At 42.8% G+C, this 18,419-nt stretch overlaps 1 protein-coding gene across 4 annotated transcripts; it reads left to right on the top strand.

Annotated features, from left to right (window-relative positions):
* The first annotated feature begins 13,770 nt into the window (after positions 1 to 13,770).
* tac1 (tachykinin precursor 1) lies at positions 13,771 to 17,817 on the top strand. 4 transcript variants are annotated; one of them, XM_085395605.1, is made up of 5 exons: positions 13,771 to 14,263; positions 14,984 to 15,086; positions 15,169 to 15,192; positions 16,935 to 16,991; positions 17,070 to 17,817. In XM_085395605.1, exons 1-5 carry the CDS (start codon positions 14,147 to 14,149, stop codon positions 17,114 to 17,116), a joined length of 348 nt encoding a protein of 115 aa, XP_085251731.1. In that variant the 5' UTR covers positions 13,771 to 14,146; the 3' UTR covers positions 17,117 to 17,817. The 4 variants fall into 4 exon arrangements, with proteins under 4 accessions (XP_085251731.1, XP_085251729.1, XP_085251733.1 ...); XM_085395603.1 differs by having other exon boundaries at positions 17,067 to 17,817; XM_085395607.1 differs by lacking the exon at positions 15,169 to 15,192.
* The last annotated feature ends 602 nt before the right edge of the window (positions 17,818 to 18,419 follow it).

Below are 18,419 nucleotides of genomic sequence, written 5' to 3'. Positions count from 1 at the left end.
AGACTACTTTTAATTAACTGCTTTAGCCCACTTACAATGAAAATTAAAAAATTTTGTGCAATTTTGAAAACAACTTTCTTTTTTCTTCTTTTTTTTATAAAGCTCTGACTTGCATTATGAGTCTGAGTCTGTGGTCTGGGAGAGAGTCTGTAACTCTCTGTCTGCAAAATACAGTAAATAATGACCAATGTTGGGCAATTAATTATATAGTTACTTCTTCAAAAAAGTAACTGAGTTATGCAAACAACAAAGTTTTTTGCAGCTGTTTACCTAAAAATGCAGCCAAGGCGTTTTTTTAAATAAACATTTCAAACTATTTACAGAACAATCAGCTGTTCTGCATCAAATCTGATGCCACACAAATTATTTGTGTCGCTCCAAAAAATAATTTCTGTCCACTATGAGATAAAGGAGAACAACAGCTGATACCTGCAGGCCTGACAACAGGAGATGTATCACTGCTGTAACACCTGTAACACTCAGCAGTCGCCTCATTGTTCTGACACACACAACAAAACTATTGACTACACTACACACTAACTACACACTAACTACACACTAACTACACAAGATTTGCACTAAATGTTGAAAATCTCTCAAATCTCAAAACACCGCCGTCACTCCTAAACCTTCCCCCTTCCTAAACAACTAAATGCCATGTTGCCATATCATTTTTTGATTGGTCCACATGATACATTTTTCGACCAATAGGAAAGGGTGGGGTTTTTTTGGTTTTGTTTTTGCTCACAGGCGGAGCTTTGAAGCGTTTTCCTTATAAAACGCCGTTTTTACTGTTTCTTCCGGCAGTAAATATAAACAACGACAGTATTCAGGAAGAAAACCAAACATTGCAGATATTTTTATCATAACTCTGGTTTTACGTGGCCGATCAACACAATTTAAAAACTGGTATAAAGTCCACACTTTTTCTGTCAGTTGTTCCATCTGTCCTGCTCACATCTCCAATGGTCGTACACGTTGTCATTAACGTGGCTTCACTCCACAGCAGCTAAAATGGTAAATGGTAAATGGCCTGCTTTTCTAGTCCCTAAGGACCCCAAAGTGCTTCACACTACATTCAGTCATTCACCCATCCACACACACATTCACAAACTGGTGATGGCAGCTACATTGTAGCCACAGCTGCCCTGGGGCACACTGACAGAGGCGAGGCTGCCGGACACTGGCGCCACCGGGCCCTCTGACCACCACCAGTAGGCAAACGGGGGGTTAGTATCTTGCCCAAGGATATTTGGCATGCAGCCAGGAGGCAGCCTGGGATCCAACCACCGACCTTCTGATTAGTGGCTGACCTGCTCTGCCACCTGAGCTACAGCCACCGGTGTCGGCACATAAGGACGCTGTCATAGCCTGTCAACCACGTTGATTAGCTGCGTATATACGAATGTGAATTGCATTATTGGCTGGACTATGGGATAAGGTGGCATCGTTCTGATCCCATACGGGAGCAGCCAGTCACTCACTGACTGACACTGCAAAACAGATTTGTTAAAGTATTAATTTTAATTTCAATTCAGGTTAGATTTTTTTTCTGTGCGCAACGCAGATTTTCATGCCAGCAGTGCTCAATTGCGCACGCGCGCAGCTTAGAGGGAACATTGGTTACAAAAAATCTTTTTATGGCCTCTGATGGTGGACGCTGTGCTTGTCCTGCTAGACCTCAGCTCAGCATTCTCTTCCACAGCATGTCTTTATCCTGTCTTCCTTCTCTCTCCCCAACCATTTGCAACAGATGGCCATCCCTCCTTGAGCCTGGTTCAGCTAGAGGTTTCTTCCTGTTAAAAGGTTTTCCTTCCCACTGGGTTGGGTTTTTCTTTGTATGTATTATTGTAGGGTCTACCTTACAATATAAAGCGTTTTGAGGCGATTGTGATTTGGTGCCTTGTAAATAAAATGGAATTGAGAGTGTTAGATATGATTCAAACCACTGCAGCGCAGTACCTTTAATACCTACCACATGCTATAAACACTACAATAAAATATTGTGGTCAACTTTATTAAATGCTGAACTGAGATCTAACAGGACAAGCACAGAGTCCACTTTCAAATGCCATAGAAAGATCATTTGTAACCTTCACTAAAGCTGCTTCTATACTGTGATGAGCTCTGACACCTGACTAAAACTCCTCAAATAAGCCATTCCTCTGCAGATGATCTGCTAGCTGCAAAGCCTTAATATTTGTAATAACAGGACAATCAACATCTGTGAGAGCAGAGACAAAAATGGGTGATATAAACACTTTGAATGGTCAGTTTAACTCAGCACAACACTCCCAAATTAAAAATGCTATTAAACAATCACTCATTGATGGTTTTCTAATTGTTTCTAATGGCAGGATTATATTCTGTTGTGCTAATCTGCAAAACAATATACATTTGTACAAATATTTTCAGTTTGGCATAAAAAAATTTACCTATTGAAATCACATTAAGTCAAAATATTACCATTTACTTGATATTTACTGTCCATGCAGCAAATTCTGTGTCTGAGCTGAAGCTCATTTCCTCTTTATCCCAGACAGTGGATTATCAATATTCCTTTCACATCTTCCCCCGCCCACAAGTGAGCATCCATTATCTAGATGAAGCCCAGGGGACCATCTCCATCAGAAGGTCACAGCAATGTTCATGCAAGCAAACTCAGCACTGAAAGCAATTTAGCCACAAAGGAAAAGAAGTGCATTGCAGAAATTATTTTACTGAAGTAAAGCCACTGTTTGTATTCACAGCACACAACAAAACTGTGTGTTTTGTTATGACCTACTGAGTCAAGGACTCTAATAGGTGTCATGAAGACTGTTGCTCTGTAGTTGTCACAGCTGCCACACAACAGAAATGTCTTGGGTTTGAACCCCGCACGCCTCTGTCTGTTAGTAGTTTGTTACTGGTGCTTGCACAGATTTTCTCTGGGAATTTGACTTATTCTTTGTCATCAGAAAATATTCTAGTTTATTGCTGCCTGTCATGATCATGCACACGCTTTCAAAAAAGATTCTTAATCTCTCTCTTGCAACAAAGATTTATAATCTTTGTTGCAAGAACGTAGACAGTCTAATCGCTGGATGATTGTGCGAGACACTTTCCCCGTGTGAACGTGTGTGAAGAGAGGAGTGAGAGTGAATGTGATTCCCTTCCCAGACTTTCCCTTTGGGCTATTCCCCCACTGTATATATCTGCGCCTGGTGACTTTGTAAATAAATGTTGTTCCTTGTATTGAACTCCGCTCTGCACCCGAGTCCTACTACACACCATGACAGAATCATCCAGCCACGAAATGGACTCAGCAGACCCAGCGACTTCCACTCCTACTCTCGCCACCTTGATAGCAATCTTGGAGCGCCATGAGCAAATGTTTGCTCACATCAGAGGTGAGCTTACAAGCCTTAGACAAGCCATGGCCCAGTTAACACCTCTGCCGGCATCTCCACCTGCCACCATGTCTCCACCGGCCAAACCAGCTCCCACTGTAAGTGTGTCAGCCTCCACACCCACACCAGTTCATTTTGACAGATTCCTTCCCACTCCTAGACCCTTTACTGGAGAAGTTGGTAAATGTGCCGGATTTCTCACTCAATTCAGTTTCGACAGCAACCTCAAGCGTTTTCTAATGATGGGACTAAAATTGCTTATATCATGCAGCTGCTTCAGGACCGTCTGTGTCTCTGCCTCTGTCTGTGCTTATTGATTCCAGTGCAGAGCAAAATTTCATCTACACCTCCCCTCCCCTAAATTTCTTTAGAGACACTGCCCAGCCGCTCAGTGTTCACGCGCTATCTGGTCAACGCCCGCCCGACATAACTCATGTGTCTGAGCCTCTCTCCCTCTCCCTATCCGGCAACCACACTGAGAGGATTTGTTTTTTCACGTTCAAAGCACCACTCATGCCGCTCGTGTTGGGTCATCCCTGGCTCGTGCTCCATAACCCGCATATTGACTGGGAGAAAGGAAAAGTGATGGGGTAGAGTGTTAACTGTCACATGCATTGCCTCCGGATTAGGGAGGGAGATGAGTGGAAGACTGCGTTTAACACTCCCTTGGGCCACTTTGAATATCTTGTGATGCCCATGGTTAATGATGTGCTCCGTGACTTTGTTAACCGTTGTGTGTTTGTCTATCTGGATGACATTCTCATTTTTTCGAAAACGCTTGCTGAGCATCAGCTGTATGCGGCAGGTCCTTCAACGTCTTCTGGAGAACCAGCTCTTTGTGAAGGGGGAGAAGTGCGAGTTCCATGTGACCTCGGTGGCGTTTTTGGGCTACATTATCGAGCGGGGGAACCTACGGACCGACCTGGAGAAGGTGCAAGCAGTGGTGGAATGGCCGGTTCCTCCCAACTGTCGGCAGTTGCAACGCTTCCTGGGCTTCGCAAATTTCTACAGACGATTCATCCGTGACTTCAGTAGGATTGCTCTTCTGCTTACCAAACTTACCTCTCCCAAAGTTCCGTTTCAGTGGGATTCTGCCGCACAGCGTGCTTTCACTCTGCTCAAAAACAAGTTCTCCACAGCACCCATTCTCCATCAATGGATCTCATTTGGCAGTTTATTGTGGAGGTGGACGCATCGGACTCCGGGGTTGGAGCGGTCCTGTCCCAGCAGGAGGAGGGTAAGCTCCATCCATGTGCTGTCTTTTCTCGACGTCTCTCTCCTGCAGAGCGCAATTATGACATCGGTGACCATGAGCTCGTGGCTATCAAACTCTCCCTGGAGGAGTGGAGACACTGGTTGGAGGAGGCAGCACAGCCATTCATCATGTGGACAGACCACAAGAACCTGGAGTACCTCCGTTCGGCCAAGCGTCTCAATTCCCAGCAGGCCAGGTTGGCTTTATTCTTTACTCACTTTAACTTCACCATCACTTACACTCCCGAAAACGTGAAGCCAGACGCCCTTTCACGGCAGTTCTCCACCTCGGAGTGGGAATCGGACCCCGGGACCATCCTCCCGGCTGCCTGTGTGATTGGGGCTGTCTCTTAGAATCTCTTATCCATGAGGCACAGGAATTGGAGCCGGATCCAGGAACCAGCCCTCCAGGATGCCTTTTTGTGCCTTCCGCTGTCTGTCCTCAGATCCTCCACCAGGACTTCTCCAGCCCCTCCCCACACCAATTCGGCCGTGGTTACACATCTCCTTGGCTTCATCACCGGTTTGCCACCCTCTGCAGGTCACACCACTATACTCACCATTGTCAATTGTTTCTCCAAAGCAGCTCACTTCGTCGCCCTCCTGAAACTGCCTACGGCCTTGGAGATGGCTCGACTCCTCACCACTCACATCTCCAGTCTCCACGGGATCCCCAAGGATGTAGTTTCGGACAGAGGCCCATAGTTCACCTCCAGAGTTTGGAGAGAATTCTGCTCTGCCTTGGGGGCCAAGGTCAGTCTCTCTTCCGGGTTTTATCCACAGAGCAATGGACAGACTGAGCGAGCAAACCAGGAGCTTGAGGCTGCCCTCTATTGTGTCTACTCCCACAACCAGTCCCTCTGAAGTGAACAGCTACCTTGGATAGAGTACGCACACAACAGCCACACCTCCACCGCCACAGGCAAGTCACCTTTTGGAGCATCCTTGGGGTACCAACCGCCTCTGCTTCCCACCATTGAAGGTGAGCACACCGTCCCCTCTGTGCAGGCTCATCTCCGCAGGTGCCGGCGGGCTTGGCGGGCGACTCTGCTCCGCACCAAAGAACAGAATAAGATGCGTGCGGCTCGCCGTCGAACGCCTGCTCCAGAGTATGCTGTGGGCCAACAGATATGGCTGTCCACTCGCTTTGTGCCATTATGGACTGAATCAAAGAAGTTGTCACTTCAGTTTATTGGTCCCTTTGCCATTGACGCCATCATCACCCCTGTGTCTGTACACCTCAAGCTTCCTCGCAACATGCGCATTCACAATGTGTTTCATGTGTTGCAGATCAAGCTGGTGCTCACCAGCCCGTTGTGCCCTCCATCCAGGCCCCCCTGGCTCGTGGATGGCCAGCTGGTGTACAACATCTCACGCATCATGGACTCCTGACGCCGGGGTAGGGGATTCCAGTACCTGGTAGATTGGGAGGGCTACGGGCTAGAGGAACGCTCCTGGGTGCCTCGGGCAGCTATCCTGGACAAAGGCGTGCTCTCATGCTTTCATCGTAGGGATCCAGGTAAGTCTGGTGGGTCGCCGGAGGCTCGCGTTGGCTGCCCGGCCAGCCCCACAAGGCCACATGTGTTTTTGTGTACGTTCTCCTCTTGCCTCCCCGCCAGGGCGGAGCCCACTGCAGGCTCCTGCCCTCGGCGCGCACACACCTGTGTCTCATCAGGCTCCAATTACGGGTTGGACACTTAAGGCTGGGACGCAGACAGTCTCATCGCTGGATGATTGTGCGAGACACTTTCCCTGGACCCATGACCGACCCGACGTGTGAACGTGTGTGAAGAGAGGAGTGAGGAGGAGTCCCTTCCCAGACTTTCCCTTTGGACTTTGGACCCCCGCTATTTCCCCACTGTATATATCTGCACCTGGTGACTTTATAAACGTTGTTCCTTGCATTGAACACCGCTCTGCACCTGAGTCCTACTACACACTGTGACATTAAATATAGTTACATGTGAAAAATATTGAAATGACCTACTAATATGGCCAAACACTGTTATAATACAATTAATTGGACCTAAAATTGCAGAAAAGTACCACAATTAGTTGGGCTTTACAAGAGACATGAGGAAATCAGGATAGGACTGTAGAAAGGCATCAATTCAGGACAGAACAGAACAAACAATGCCAGTCCTTTGGTGTGACTTGTGTTCACTGTTCAGTACCAATCAAAACTGGCTGGTCTGCCACTAGCATGCAGATGAGAACAGGTTTGGATAATTTTAGGGAAGAATACCGGCAGCTGCCTGCTCACATTAATACAGTGGTGTGAAAATGTTTTTATGTTTGTCACAGTTTTTAAACAAATTTAAAAACTAAACAAAACTAAAACAAGTAAGCACAAAACACAGCTTCTAAATGAAGGGGTTTGTTATTCAATTAGTTCAGCCACATTGGAGGGTTTTTGAGCATGAACCGCCTTTTTATGGTCATGCTCAATCAGATTCAGGTCAGGACTTTGACTAGGTCCTCCAAAGTCTGTTTTGGCTCATTGTCCTGCTGCAGAACCCAAGTGTGCTTCAGCTTCTGGTCAGGAAAAGATGGCTAGACAGTCTCCTTCAAGATGTTTTGGTAGGCAGCAGAATTCATGGCTCCATTTACCACACCAAGTCTTCCAGGTTCTGAGGCAGCAACACAGCTCCAGACCATCAGACTGATGGTCTGAAATGCTCTGTTGCTTTTACACCAGATGTAATGGAACACACCTTCCAAAAACTTCACCTTTTGTCTCATCAGTCCACAAAGTATTTTCCCAAAGGTCTTAGGTATCTTCAAAATATTTTCTGGCAAAACTGAGATGAGCCTTTATGTTCCTTTTGCTCAGAACTGGTTTTTGTCTTGGAACTCTGACATGCAGGCCAGCTTTGCCTTAATATATTTCTAATGGTAAATGGTAAATGGCCTGTATTTGTATAGCGCTTTACTAGTCCCCATAGCTTTAGAGATGGCTTTATGATACATTCCAGACTGAGAGCTCCCAATTACTTTGTTTCTCATTTGTTCCTGAATTTCCTTGGTTCGCTGCATGATGTCTGTCTTTTGAGGATCTTTTGGTCGACCCTGCTTTGTCAGGCATGTCCTTTTAAAGTGATTTTTTTAATTCTTTATTGAGAACAGGTGTGGCAGTAGTCAGACCTGGGTGTGACTACTTAGAAACCAGCAGTCAAACTGAAAACTAACCTTTAATTAAGATGCATGCAGAGTATCCACAGAGGGGGGAAAAACCCAACAAAATCCAAACTTCTTTAGAAAAGGGAGCACACAAGAGGAGGTTAATAAATGACCTGAAAAAGAACAAAGGAAATAATACAAAGGAAGCAGAACTAAATGCAACACACAGTAGTTGATTATGGAACTGTGTGTTTGTGTGTGCTCAGCAAACCTATAAAATATGAGACAATATTGTGTGAGACTTTCTGGAGTCCAAGTATGGTCTGTGATCACTTTAATGGGCAATAATCTAAACCAGCGGTCTCCAACCTTTTTTGCGCCACGGACCAGTTTATGCCCGACAATATTTTCATGGACCAGCCTTTACGGTGTCGCGGATAAATACAACAAAATAAAACTAGTACCGGTACCGAAAAAAAGAAAATTTATTCATAACACACGTGAAAAGACCAAGGAAAACTGAGTAAACGATAAAAACGATAACAAAATAACGCTGAAAACCGATAAAAACCCTGAAAACCATACATTTCACACCTGAGCCTCAACTCTCGCGGCCCGGTACCAAACGACTCACGGACCGGTACCGGACCGAGGCCCGGGGGTTGGGGACCGCTGATCTAAACCAGTTCATTAGCTATCTATAGCGTAGTCTTTTGGTTAAATTGAAATGCATAAGTACCAACCAAGAGACCTGCTGCACCAGTTTGGCAAAACTAGATTTAGAGAACATTTTCTAATGTTTAAGGAGATTATGCTAAGGCTGCTAAGGAATACAGAAACCACAAGATTGGTTTTGGAGGCTGATAGAGTCTGATAGAACCCATGTTAGGTAGTTTCCAGTGCTTTCACAAAACACTTTGTTTCAAACCAAGAAGATGCTACATCGTCATCACTGCAACAGCTAATTTTCACAAGACAGTTCTGAAGCAGTTCTGAAGAAATTGTCCAAAATGTGTTGGTACCCTGAGGCCTTCAGAATTCAACTGGAACTAGAAGCCGGAGTCCAACTCCTGAAAAACAGCCCCACACCATAACATCTCCATCCACCAAATGTCTACACTGCTCTAGAGCCCAGTGGTGGTGTGCTTTAAATAATCTGACATTTTGCATTGTGCTTGGTCATGTAAGGCTTGGATCCATGAAGCTCTCTATGCACTGTTCTTGAGCTAATCTAAAGGTCATATGAAGTTTGGAGGTCTGTAGCAATTGACTCTGCCGAAAGTAACTCTGCGCACTATGCACCTCAACATACCCAGGTGATCCTAGACTGTACAGAGCTGAGGTGGCAAACACAATCTGATTCACTCATACCAAGTGAAATGTACTTTTCATACAAATCCCACTGCACCGTGAAAGCCTTATTTGACATAGCTACAGTGACATTCATCTCTGATCTATATGGTGGTTCGCTTAGTGATAAGGAGCTATCCAAGCAATCATGCATTGCTGAGAGGTTGACATGGCACTGATGCTAGATAATTTCTTTCTAATCAGTAGCTGTTGTAAATGCAAGGTGCTCTGCCCACCTTTTCTATTTAAACAGGAGCAAACGCCAGCATACCAGGTTAAGAATACACCTGCCATAGTCAAACTGAGAGTACATGTGAAGAGAGTCATTCTGAAGGTAAAATAGAACAAACTTTTTGATGACATCGTCGCCTTATCACATGCCTACAATATAAACAACTGCTTGCATATATGCTGTCAAATTACCAGAACACAGCATAGGTTTAAAAAATTAGTTTAGTGAAACCACATGGCCTGCAGCTGAGGCCAATATTGTAGCGTTTCCGCCCCTCAGCTGACAAAACCTAACTGCACAATTGATACTTGAGTGCTGATAGTTGAGTTCTATTGATAGTTCTAATTCATTGGAAATGTTATACTAATGCACTATATTACTATGCAGATGCATACTATGCAAAAAATATGAATCAAAATTATAATAAAATAAAACACTTTTTGTTACATAAGCCAGACAGGTAGCTTGGCATAAATATGCAGAAAAAAAATGATCAGCTTTTTCTCTGATTGGTCTTTGCACGTCTATCAGTGTATAATTTTTGCACATAGTAGTTCTCCTGTGCCTACACACACACACACACTCACACAACCACTGCATCCCACTGATGAGCAGTTGTCCTTGCACTTGCCAGTAATACGCATGGCTCTTCTTTAGTGTAGGCAAACCAGATTCCATCTGCACATATTTGCAGTCAATAATGTTTTGTACACTGAGGCATTTCAGTTCAACAAGACAAGAAATATCTGTAAGCATCAGGAGATGCAGGGAGGCGAGGGCAGTGGGGTGAACGAATAGACCACAGAGTGAGTAGTTAACATTCCTTAGCCTACTATACTCAGCGGTTATTGTGGGCTTTATTTCGGCACTCTTCTCGTGTCTGCTTTCTACTTTATTCCTTTCATGATGCACTCTGCAAGTGAAGACCTCTGCCCTCTGACATGACACACCTCACAAAACCATCATAGCGGAAAGGGCCAGTGCATAAAAGAGGACCAATGCAGATTCAGGCGGAGGCACAACAAATAGATTTTCAGCAAAGCTTTGTTTACAAACACAAGGTAAATACTTAAGTTCAGGGAACATGAGACGTGAAAGTCCAGCCTGAGAGATAAAGTGATCCAAGGTGAATGTGGCAAGAGGGTAAGCAGACGAAGAGAAACGGAAACAGAGCATGAGCCAGTGGTGTGAGATTCACAGGAGTGACCAGCGTCGACGCAAGTTAGGTTCTTGCCAGGTTGGAGCAATGGAGAAAATACAAGGAGACACAAGGTAGGCAAAACAGGAACTTAAAATGTGTTGGCCAAAATCCAAAATGGGTTAGAAGACAAACTGGCGAGGACTAGTTGTTAGCACTGGTCTTAAATACTGCCATCTCTGGTCAAGGCTACCAGCTCATAAGACAGAACACTTCCCTCCTGCACCCGGCCATCATTATGGTCACAAGTGGCGTGTCCTCAATATTACATTTTGTGTATGATTCTGTTATTCTGAACATGCAGAGATCTGGTAATGGATCCACTCCTGAAAAAAAAAGTTTATGATATTAATGTAAGGAACAAGGTTCTTATATTGAACAACAAAAATAAGAACAACTAAAAAAATAAAGTGTGAAACACTGGTGCATAAAATAAAAATTGCGATACACACCTATGTGACTCAGTCAGTTGCCTTCTCAATGTGTAATTTATGTAAATTATAAATTATTACCCATTCTGAACTTATAAAATCTTGCTTCTGACATATGTATACCAACATGCATTTCTTACATAGTAAACCAAATTTTACAAATCAAAGTAGAACATGCAATTAGAGAAATGGCATTGGGATTGTTGCTACTGGCAGATTCAGTCTGTAGCTTCACTAATGATGTGATGGCTCATCAGGTGTGCCTAGTAAAGTGGCAGTGGTCTTAAAATTGAGTTATGTTTGAGTTACCCAGTGATGAGGACTGATAAGAATTTAGTGACTCTGTGTTGGAGGTATTTCCACTCTTTGTTGTGATGGATGTTGGGGTCATTACCCAAAAAAGTAATTATTGCACATATTGCATTGAACACTTTTCTCAAAAATAATGCAGCACAGTGCTTAATTACTCCCAGGAGAAAGTAATTCCTTATATTACTCATTAAATTACTTTAATGTGATGCCATAAAATGACCTAAAAGGCATTGTCTCATAATTTATCCCTGTACTTATGAGGCCACACATATGAGCTTTCTCTTGGTATTACACAAAGCCCACAGCACAAAGCAAAGACGAAAACTAGCATAAAGAGACTTACAGTGATTGTTACAGTGATCGCTACTTTAGAAACATGAACAGGAAGAAACAGCCTGATTGATCATCCATTTGTTTTATGTTGAGAGTGAGTGTTCAGAGTGTGGCTGTTGGGCTGGGGGTGGCATTCACTCAGCTGTAATGCCACTCTTGATTATCTAAGTATACATGCTGTGTGTTGCAGGTGTTTTCCAAAGAGCTGAAGTTCAGTGGTTGTAATAATTTCTGTCATTCAAGGTTTGTATTCAAAATGCACTCACCGACGGGCAGGGCAGAGATAGATTTTGGTAGCCTGACTGGAAAAATCGCTAGCCCCAGGACGTCGGGCTAGCGATTTTGCGAGCCCTGTATCTGATTGAGGAATCACTCATCTTTGGAAAAGAGAGTTTATTACAGAGAAATGGCTCTTTCAAAATAAAAGCTATACTATACGCTTCTTCTGGGCTATATTCTCAGCAGCATATTAAACATATCAGGTCCCCATAAGGAGAATCCTGTGCTAACGGCTGTCTAAATGACTCGGGTAAAGTTTGTAGCATGCCTGCTTGTTGTTTTTGTCTGCTTCCACTTGTCTTTGCACTAGGATGATGTCGGCGTAAATGTGCAGTCATATTCGTTGTGTTCCCACTAGTGCCGTCAGCGTTAATCTCATTAAAATGACGTTAATGCCATAACGCGGCAAATCTCCGTTAACGAGCTACCGCGGATCGCCCCGTACGTGGGGCTGGACGGCGTCAACACGTTAACGAACTAACTGCGCTAACGCAGTAGTTCCCACCAATGTAATTGAGCATTGCGTGGCACATCCAACATACTGATCAGAGCCTCTACTTCACTCATCATCCAAGGTTTTCGCTTCGGAAAAACCCAAATGGTTTTAGTCACTGTCACATTCTCTGCACAGCACTTAATATAGAAAAGGACAGAGTGAATGAAGGTCTCCAGGTCCTGCTGCTAGAGCTGGATCAGGTCTGAATTGGACTCTGTGCTTATGTGCTTCAGGACTGGTGCTATATGCTTTACCATAAAGGAAAGTTTAAGCCTAATCTTAAAAGTAGAGGCAACAATACAAAGTCCTCAGTGCATTGCAGGAGGACGCAGTGAAAAGGCATAAAAAACACAAAAACCCCAAAAGGTGCACAGTAGTTGGGTGCGCTGTGCTGCTGAATATGTCCGTACACACTGCCATCTTGTTGGGGTTTTTTTGCAACTTTTCAAGTGTAAGTCAATGGCATTTCAATACATTTTCCCAGTCAACTATAAATTCACCTAATTTCAATATAATTTCCCAGTCAGCCATAGATGAATGACTTTGAGAGGGGTCCAATGGAACAGTTGATAATAGTTTTCATTTCCCGGTCAACTATGAATCCATTACTTTTCAATGCCTTTGTTGTCGCCTGGTCAACTATAAACAGATCAATAATCATTCAGTTATAACACGACAACTTTGAATCAATGTTATTCCACTGTCATTGCTGTTACACTGCCATGTGTCATCTGTTTTAATATGGATTTTAGCATATTTGTGCCATAATGAGGATTCAGATGAAAAATCAACATTAATTCAATCTCATCTTGCTCTCTGGGAAAGATGAAAACCAGCCCCGAAAGACTTCAAACGATCACCACGGTGATTGTACTGTAGAAACGGAGGCTGCAGTCTGTCTATTCATCCATTTGTTACGTGCTGAAGTTCAGGGTCTGGCGGCTGGGCTTGGGTTGACAAACACTCAGCTTTTACATTACTCCCATTTCTTGGCTAGCTTAGCGTTTGCATGCTGTCTGTGGAGATGCTTGCTAGGAGTTCTATTGCATAATGCAGATGCTTTTTGCACTACACTCACGCACTCTCCTCCTTTGGTGCAATAAAAATTCATGAATAAATGATAAATTAAATGTTAAATACAAATGTTCTTAAACTGAGCATTAGGTAGAAATATCCCTGCAACACTGGCCTCCATCAAAAGTATTCAAACAATGAAAAAACGTTAAATCAAATGGCCCAGACATGTTGGAGCTACTTTGAAGTTTTTGGCTCTGTGACAAGGAAAAGCGGACTTTTCACCGTGACTGAAAGCTGGATAACAGTACTTTCTGACGTCACCGCCATTCTTCATAATAGTGACGGTGAAGTCCGGTGACGCACAACAGGTTCTGATCACTGCGCTTAACAGGCTGCTTACCGAAACTTCACTCAAGTAATCATAGTACTGTTAAGGCGTTACTTAGCAACACTATTCACACTGGTATATAGGAGCGTACGGATCGGAGACCGTACGAAACAAACAGCTCCAGAAGCTGAGTGCGCAGACAGCGCTGGAGATAGTGCTGTGACACGGGCTACGCGCTATGGACTACTGTTGATTTGTTGAGGAAGAAACAGCGCACACTCCAGCTCCTTCTGGTGCTCACACACCTGTTTCATTCACCTCGCTTTATTTCTGCTGATAACTGTTATCGTGATACATTGGGCATTAGAGTGCTTGTTGTTGTACAGTGAGAGAAAACCTGCGAGATCATGAAGTCTCTGCTTGTAGCAGTTTTAATGGTTCTCATCACCGCCGCCCAAGTTTCCGGCGAAGAAAATGACCCAAAAGAGGACACTGATTACTGGACGAGCACTAATCAAATCCAGGTATTTATTCAGACTTATACTCTCTCCTTAATAATTCATAAATACTACTATTTAAGTAGCTCATCTTTTAGTCTCCTTCAGTGGATGAAAGCAGAATAAATTTATGTACCGCCTAACAGGCATAAGGAAATTAGTTTGACTTAAGTTTTTTTTTCTTGCTTTTTGTGAGAACAAAGACATCCCTTTACAGAAGTATGTTAAACCCCAGCGTCACACTGTAGGTTGCATATTTGTATTTTAAAAGATATTAAAATTACATGTATACACAAATTTACTGAACAGGTGTATATAAAGGCTTATATATTAGCTTAATCACACTTTAGGAGCGACTGTCGGCACTTTGTCATAATGGGCATCGTCACTCTGTGCGGGACATTAGTAGCGCAAAGATCCATATTGCCAGTCACAATGATGCGTACTGCACGAATATAATCCTGAGATGGAAACAGAAAATGGCAAGAAAAGATCCAAATACATTCTGCTTTACTCAGTGTATTTTATGTGGGTGGACCGGTGGGTGGGTCTTTCAGCTAATATTGATTAAGATAAGGTTCTGGCAGAATTCCGCTTTATTCTCTTGTTATAATGACACGAGCAGGTAGATATGGTATTAACACAGTTGAGGTATAGTTTGATGACGCAAAATTTTTATAAAGATAAGATCCACTCTCACTCCACTCTGCCTCTCAGTGTAAGCATTGCTTCTCTCCCTCCACTCAGAATGGCTGGATTTCCGACAACCCGTTCAGAGAAGCCCTGCTGAGACTGACAAGAAAGCCAAAGCCACATCAGTTTATCGGTCTGATGGGGAGGCGCTCTATGGGTAAGAGCTATTTCTTAATAAAAGTACTTCTCCTATGCATCAGTTATGCTAACCTTTCATTTTTACTTTCATCCTCCCACAGCAAACACACAGATCACCCGCAAAAGTAAGTCCTGAAGTCCTTATAGCTAGAGCAATTTTCCTGCTCTTTAATTAAAACTCGGAACAAAAAGACCTAACCCCTTTGCCAATAGCTCGAGATATGTGGCCAGTTACCTCAGAGCTTTGACTGGCGCAAGCTGGTACGCTGCTCATTTGTGCACAAATCAGCATGCACAACGCAAAAATGAATTTTAACATAACAAAATAAAGCTCAGGTAAAAATAAAGCTAAATAAAAAATTACGATTTTAAAACAAATATAAATATCAGTATGTACAGTAGTGGAAATAGGCAAATATGAATATTATTGCCAAATAAAATTGATGAATAGCTACAACCATCTATTACAGTGATAAGTTAACAAGAATTAAATAATCACTTTGAATTTACCACCATATCACTTGTGTGAATTATAAGTAATCCTGTTACAGTATCACTTTTAATTTAATAGAGAATAAATTACTAGTGATAATGTAATAATCCTCCCATGTGGTAAAATGAGACTGCTCTGTGGCGACCAATCAGAGACGTATACATCAGGTGGGATGTATTACTCATAATGGTGAGGGATTTCTTCAGCATTCTCCTCTTAGACACCTCTACCTGAGTCTTCAAGTTTTACTCCCAGAATCAGTCTTGATTAAGATTAATTTGTTCAGTTTGTTGACATTAGCAGCTTTCATCCTGCCGAACACTCCTGCATAGAACACCACACTTGCCACCACAGAGTGATGGCAAGTGATGTAAACAGCAAAGCCTTACAAATGTAACGTCCTGAGCCTTTTAGTAGATACAGGTCGCACAGATTCTGCTTCGTGTCTCATCCATGAAATAAACCCTTTTAAATGGATGGAAGGGCATTAAAAAGCATTCAGGACATTAACCCATAAAAGCCCAGATACATTTTTACTGCCAGGAAAACTGTGGGAGAGTCAGTGTTTAAGCTTTAACAGGAACTTTCCTCAGTGTGTGAAGGGACGAGGTTCTTTAATATCAGACACACAAGCAAAGGCAAGTGTGCAAGGGTCAGATGGACTTGTGTGTTTTTCTCTAATAATGTGCATTTTGACTGAGACTAAAGGCAAAAGAAAATACATTGAGTTTATAAATGTACGGAGACAGTGGGTGGAGAGGTGTACACAGCTGTGACAGCTCTACAGATATCAGCTCGCTCCACAAAAGTGGAAGGCCTTTGTTCCACAAACAGAGCATGGAGCAGAAAAAGCACAAATTCCACTTGCCCACCGTGTTTGTGTCTGTGGGCAAGAAATGCACACTTTCCCAGGGTTTAATTAACATACACCCACCAAAGATTTTTTTTCCTAATGTTCTTTGAACTCATTAATTAGTGAGTAAAGAAGGTGGTCCAGGGGAGACGCCTGTGTGAGACAAAGAGGGAAAAGATAAAGAGCCATGAGGAGGAGGGGATTTTCTCTTTCCTCTGTCATGGTTTGCGTTTCATCTGAATTAGTCACCTACTCAGTGATGCACTCAGTGCAGCGTAAGTAAGCAGACAGCTAATTTATCCCTGTTATGCAGGACCTGCTGTAAAACAATCATGTGGACATGTGGCCGTTCAGTTGAACTGTTCATGTTTCAACAGAAAGTCTTTAATACTAACAGAAAGAAACCAGAAAGACACAATTCATTGTTTTGTCGATGGCTCAAGAGACATTACAGTTTTCTTGTTGTAGTTAGATGAATGAGACATTCAGTGTTGTCTTATCTCAATGTCTTTCCTATGAAGGACATAAAGTGAACTCCTTCGTTGGACTGATGGGGAAGAGGAGCCAAGAGGAGCCAGGTCAGTTCACTTAACGAGGTTTCATTTTCTGAAAAACAAACTGAATCCTTAAGATGGCATTTTCCCCTTTTTCAGCAGAGTCTTATAACTGGAACACAATAGAGATGTATGACAAGCGCCGCTAAACAGCTGTCACCTCTCTGCTTCTCATCAAATATTCTTCAGCCACGGCACGGGGACCGGATGTTGGTTTTGTTTTTCTCCAAACCGCATATAGCTGTTAGCTCATTTAAAAGATTGCATTTTTCATACTGTAGTGAAATAGCAGTTCTGTATTTGTGTCAGTTTGATCTGTTTCGGTAGAAGAAAGAGTGGAGTTTGAGGAAGTGTCATTATAAATGTTAATTTCCACCACCTGCCAGTTTTCTGAACAATGTGCTGATAGTTTCACTTCATTGTGCCTCACAACTGATTGTTTTTTGCTAATACAACAAAATAGCACAGGTGCTCATTTTGGCTTTCGAGTGACTTATAGAAGCTGCCTTGTTCTTCATCTGCATATGTTGTGATGTATTAAAATAATGTTAAAAATTGTATTAAAATTATTTTATCACTGGTTCAGTCTTAAGCTTGTACAGTGCAAATCAGTACTCAGTTAATCTAGATGGATGGTGCTAGGGCAGACTCTGATGGTAAACAGTGGTACTGCATGAAATATAAATGAAGTAAAACAGTTTCTGTTGCAACAGGAAATTTTATTTTAGCGTCAATTAATGTAAAACACAGAAAAATAGAGACAGATAAAAGATTAGTTAAGAGAGAAATACAAATGCAATACTGCCTAGTGCAAACATGATTCAATAAACTAAGGTTGGATACAATTTCCTTGCTGTAGCATATGGTTATTAAATTACATTAGACTGCAGATATTAGTGATCTCTTCCTGTAATCCACTTTCAAATGTGACCATGGGTGGGACAGTTATATGAAATGTCTAACTCCTAGTTCCCAAACTGTTTGAATAGTCATTCATAGTCAAGCATGAAAAAAAGGATTAGATCTTTTACGCATGTCTCACTTCTGCCAAACATGAAAAATATCCTTTTACAAAACACTTGCATAATATGCTAGTTAGCGCCAACAATGCTGCAGTTCTAAGCTTGGTGATTAAGAGCCAAACAAACTGAAACCAAAGCAAACCAAACCAATTCAAACTACCAGAATCAACCAAAGCTGTCAAAAGCTGGGAGGTAGCAGCATGATAACACTACTTACTGACCTCAGTCAGTTATAGTGTAAACATGATACCACCCTTACACCCTGTAGCTCAGGAGGTCGAGCAGGTCATCTACTAATCAGAAGGTTGGCGGTTTGATCCTCCAGTATGCACTCCAAAGATCCAATTCCATCCATCCATTTTCTTCTACTGGGATGCAGGGGCAGCAGCCTAAGCAGAGAAACCCAGACCTCTCTTTTGGAGAACAATAA

The sequence above is a fragment of the Rhamphochromis longiceps genome, linkage group LG22 (genome assembly GCF_057381845.1).
Source record: "Rhamphochromis longiceps isolate RC_006_pf linkage group LG22, R_longiceps_female_GT1.1, whole genome shotgun sequence".
NCBI classification, from domain to species: domain Eukaryota; kingdom Metazoa; phylum Chordata; class Actinopteri; order Cichliformes; family Cichlidae; genus Rhamphochromis; species Rhamphochromis longiceps.
This window is presented reverse-complemented; position numbering and strand designations above follow the sequence as displayed.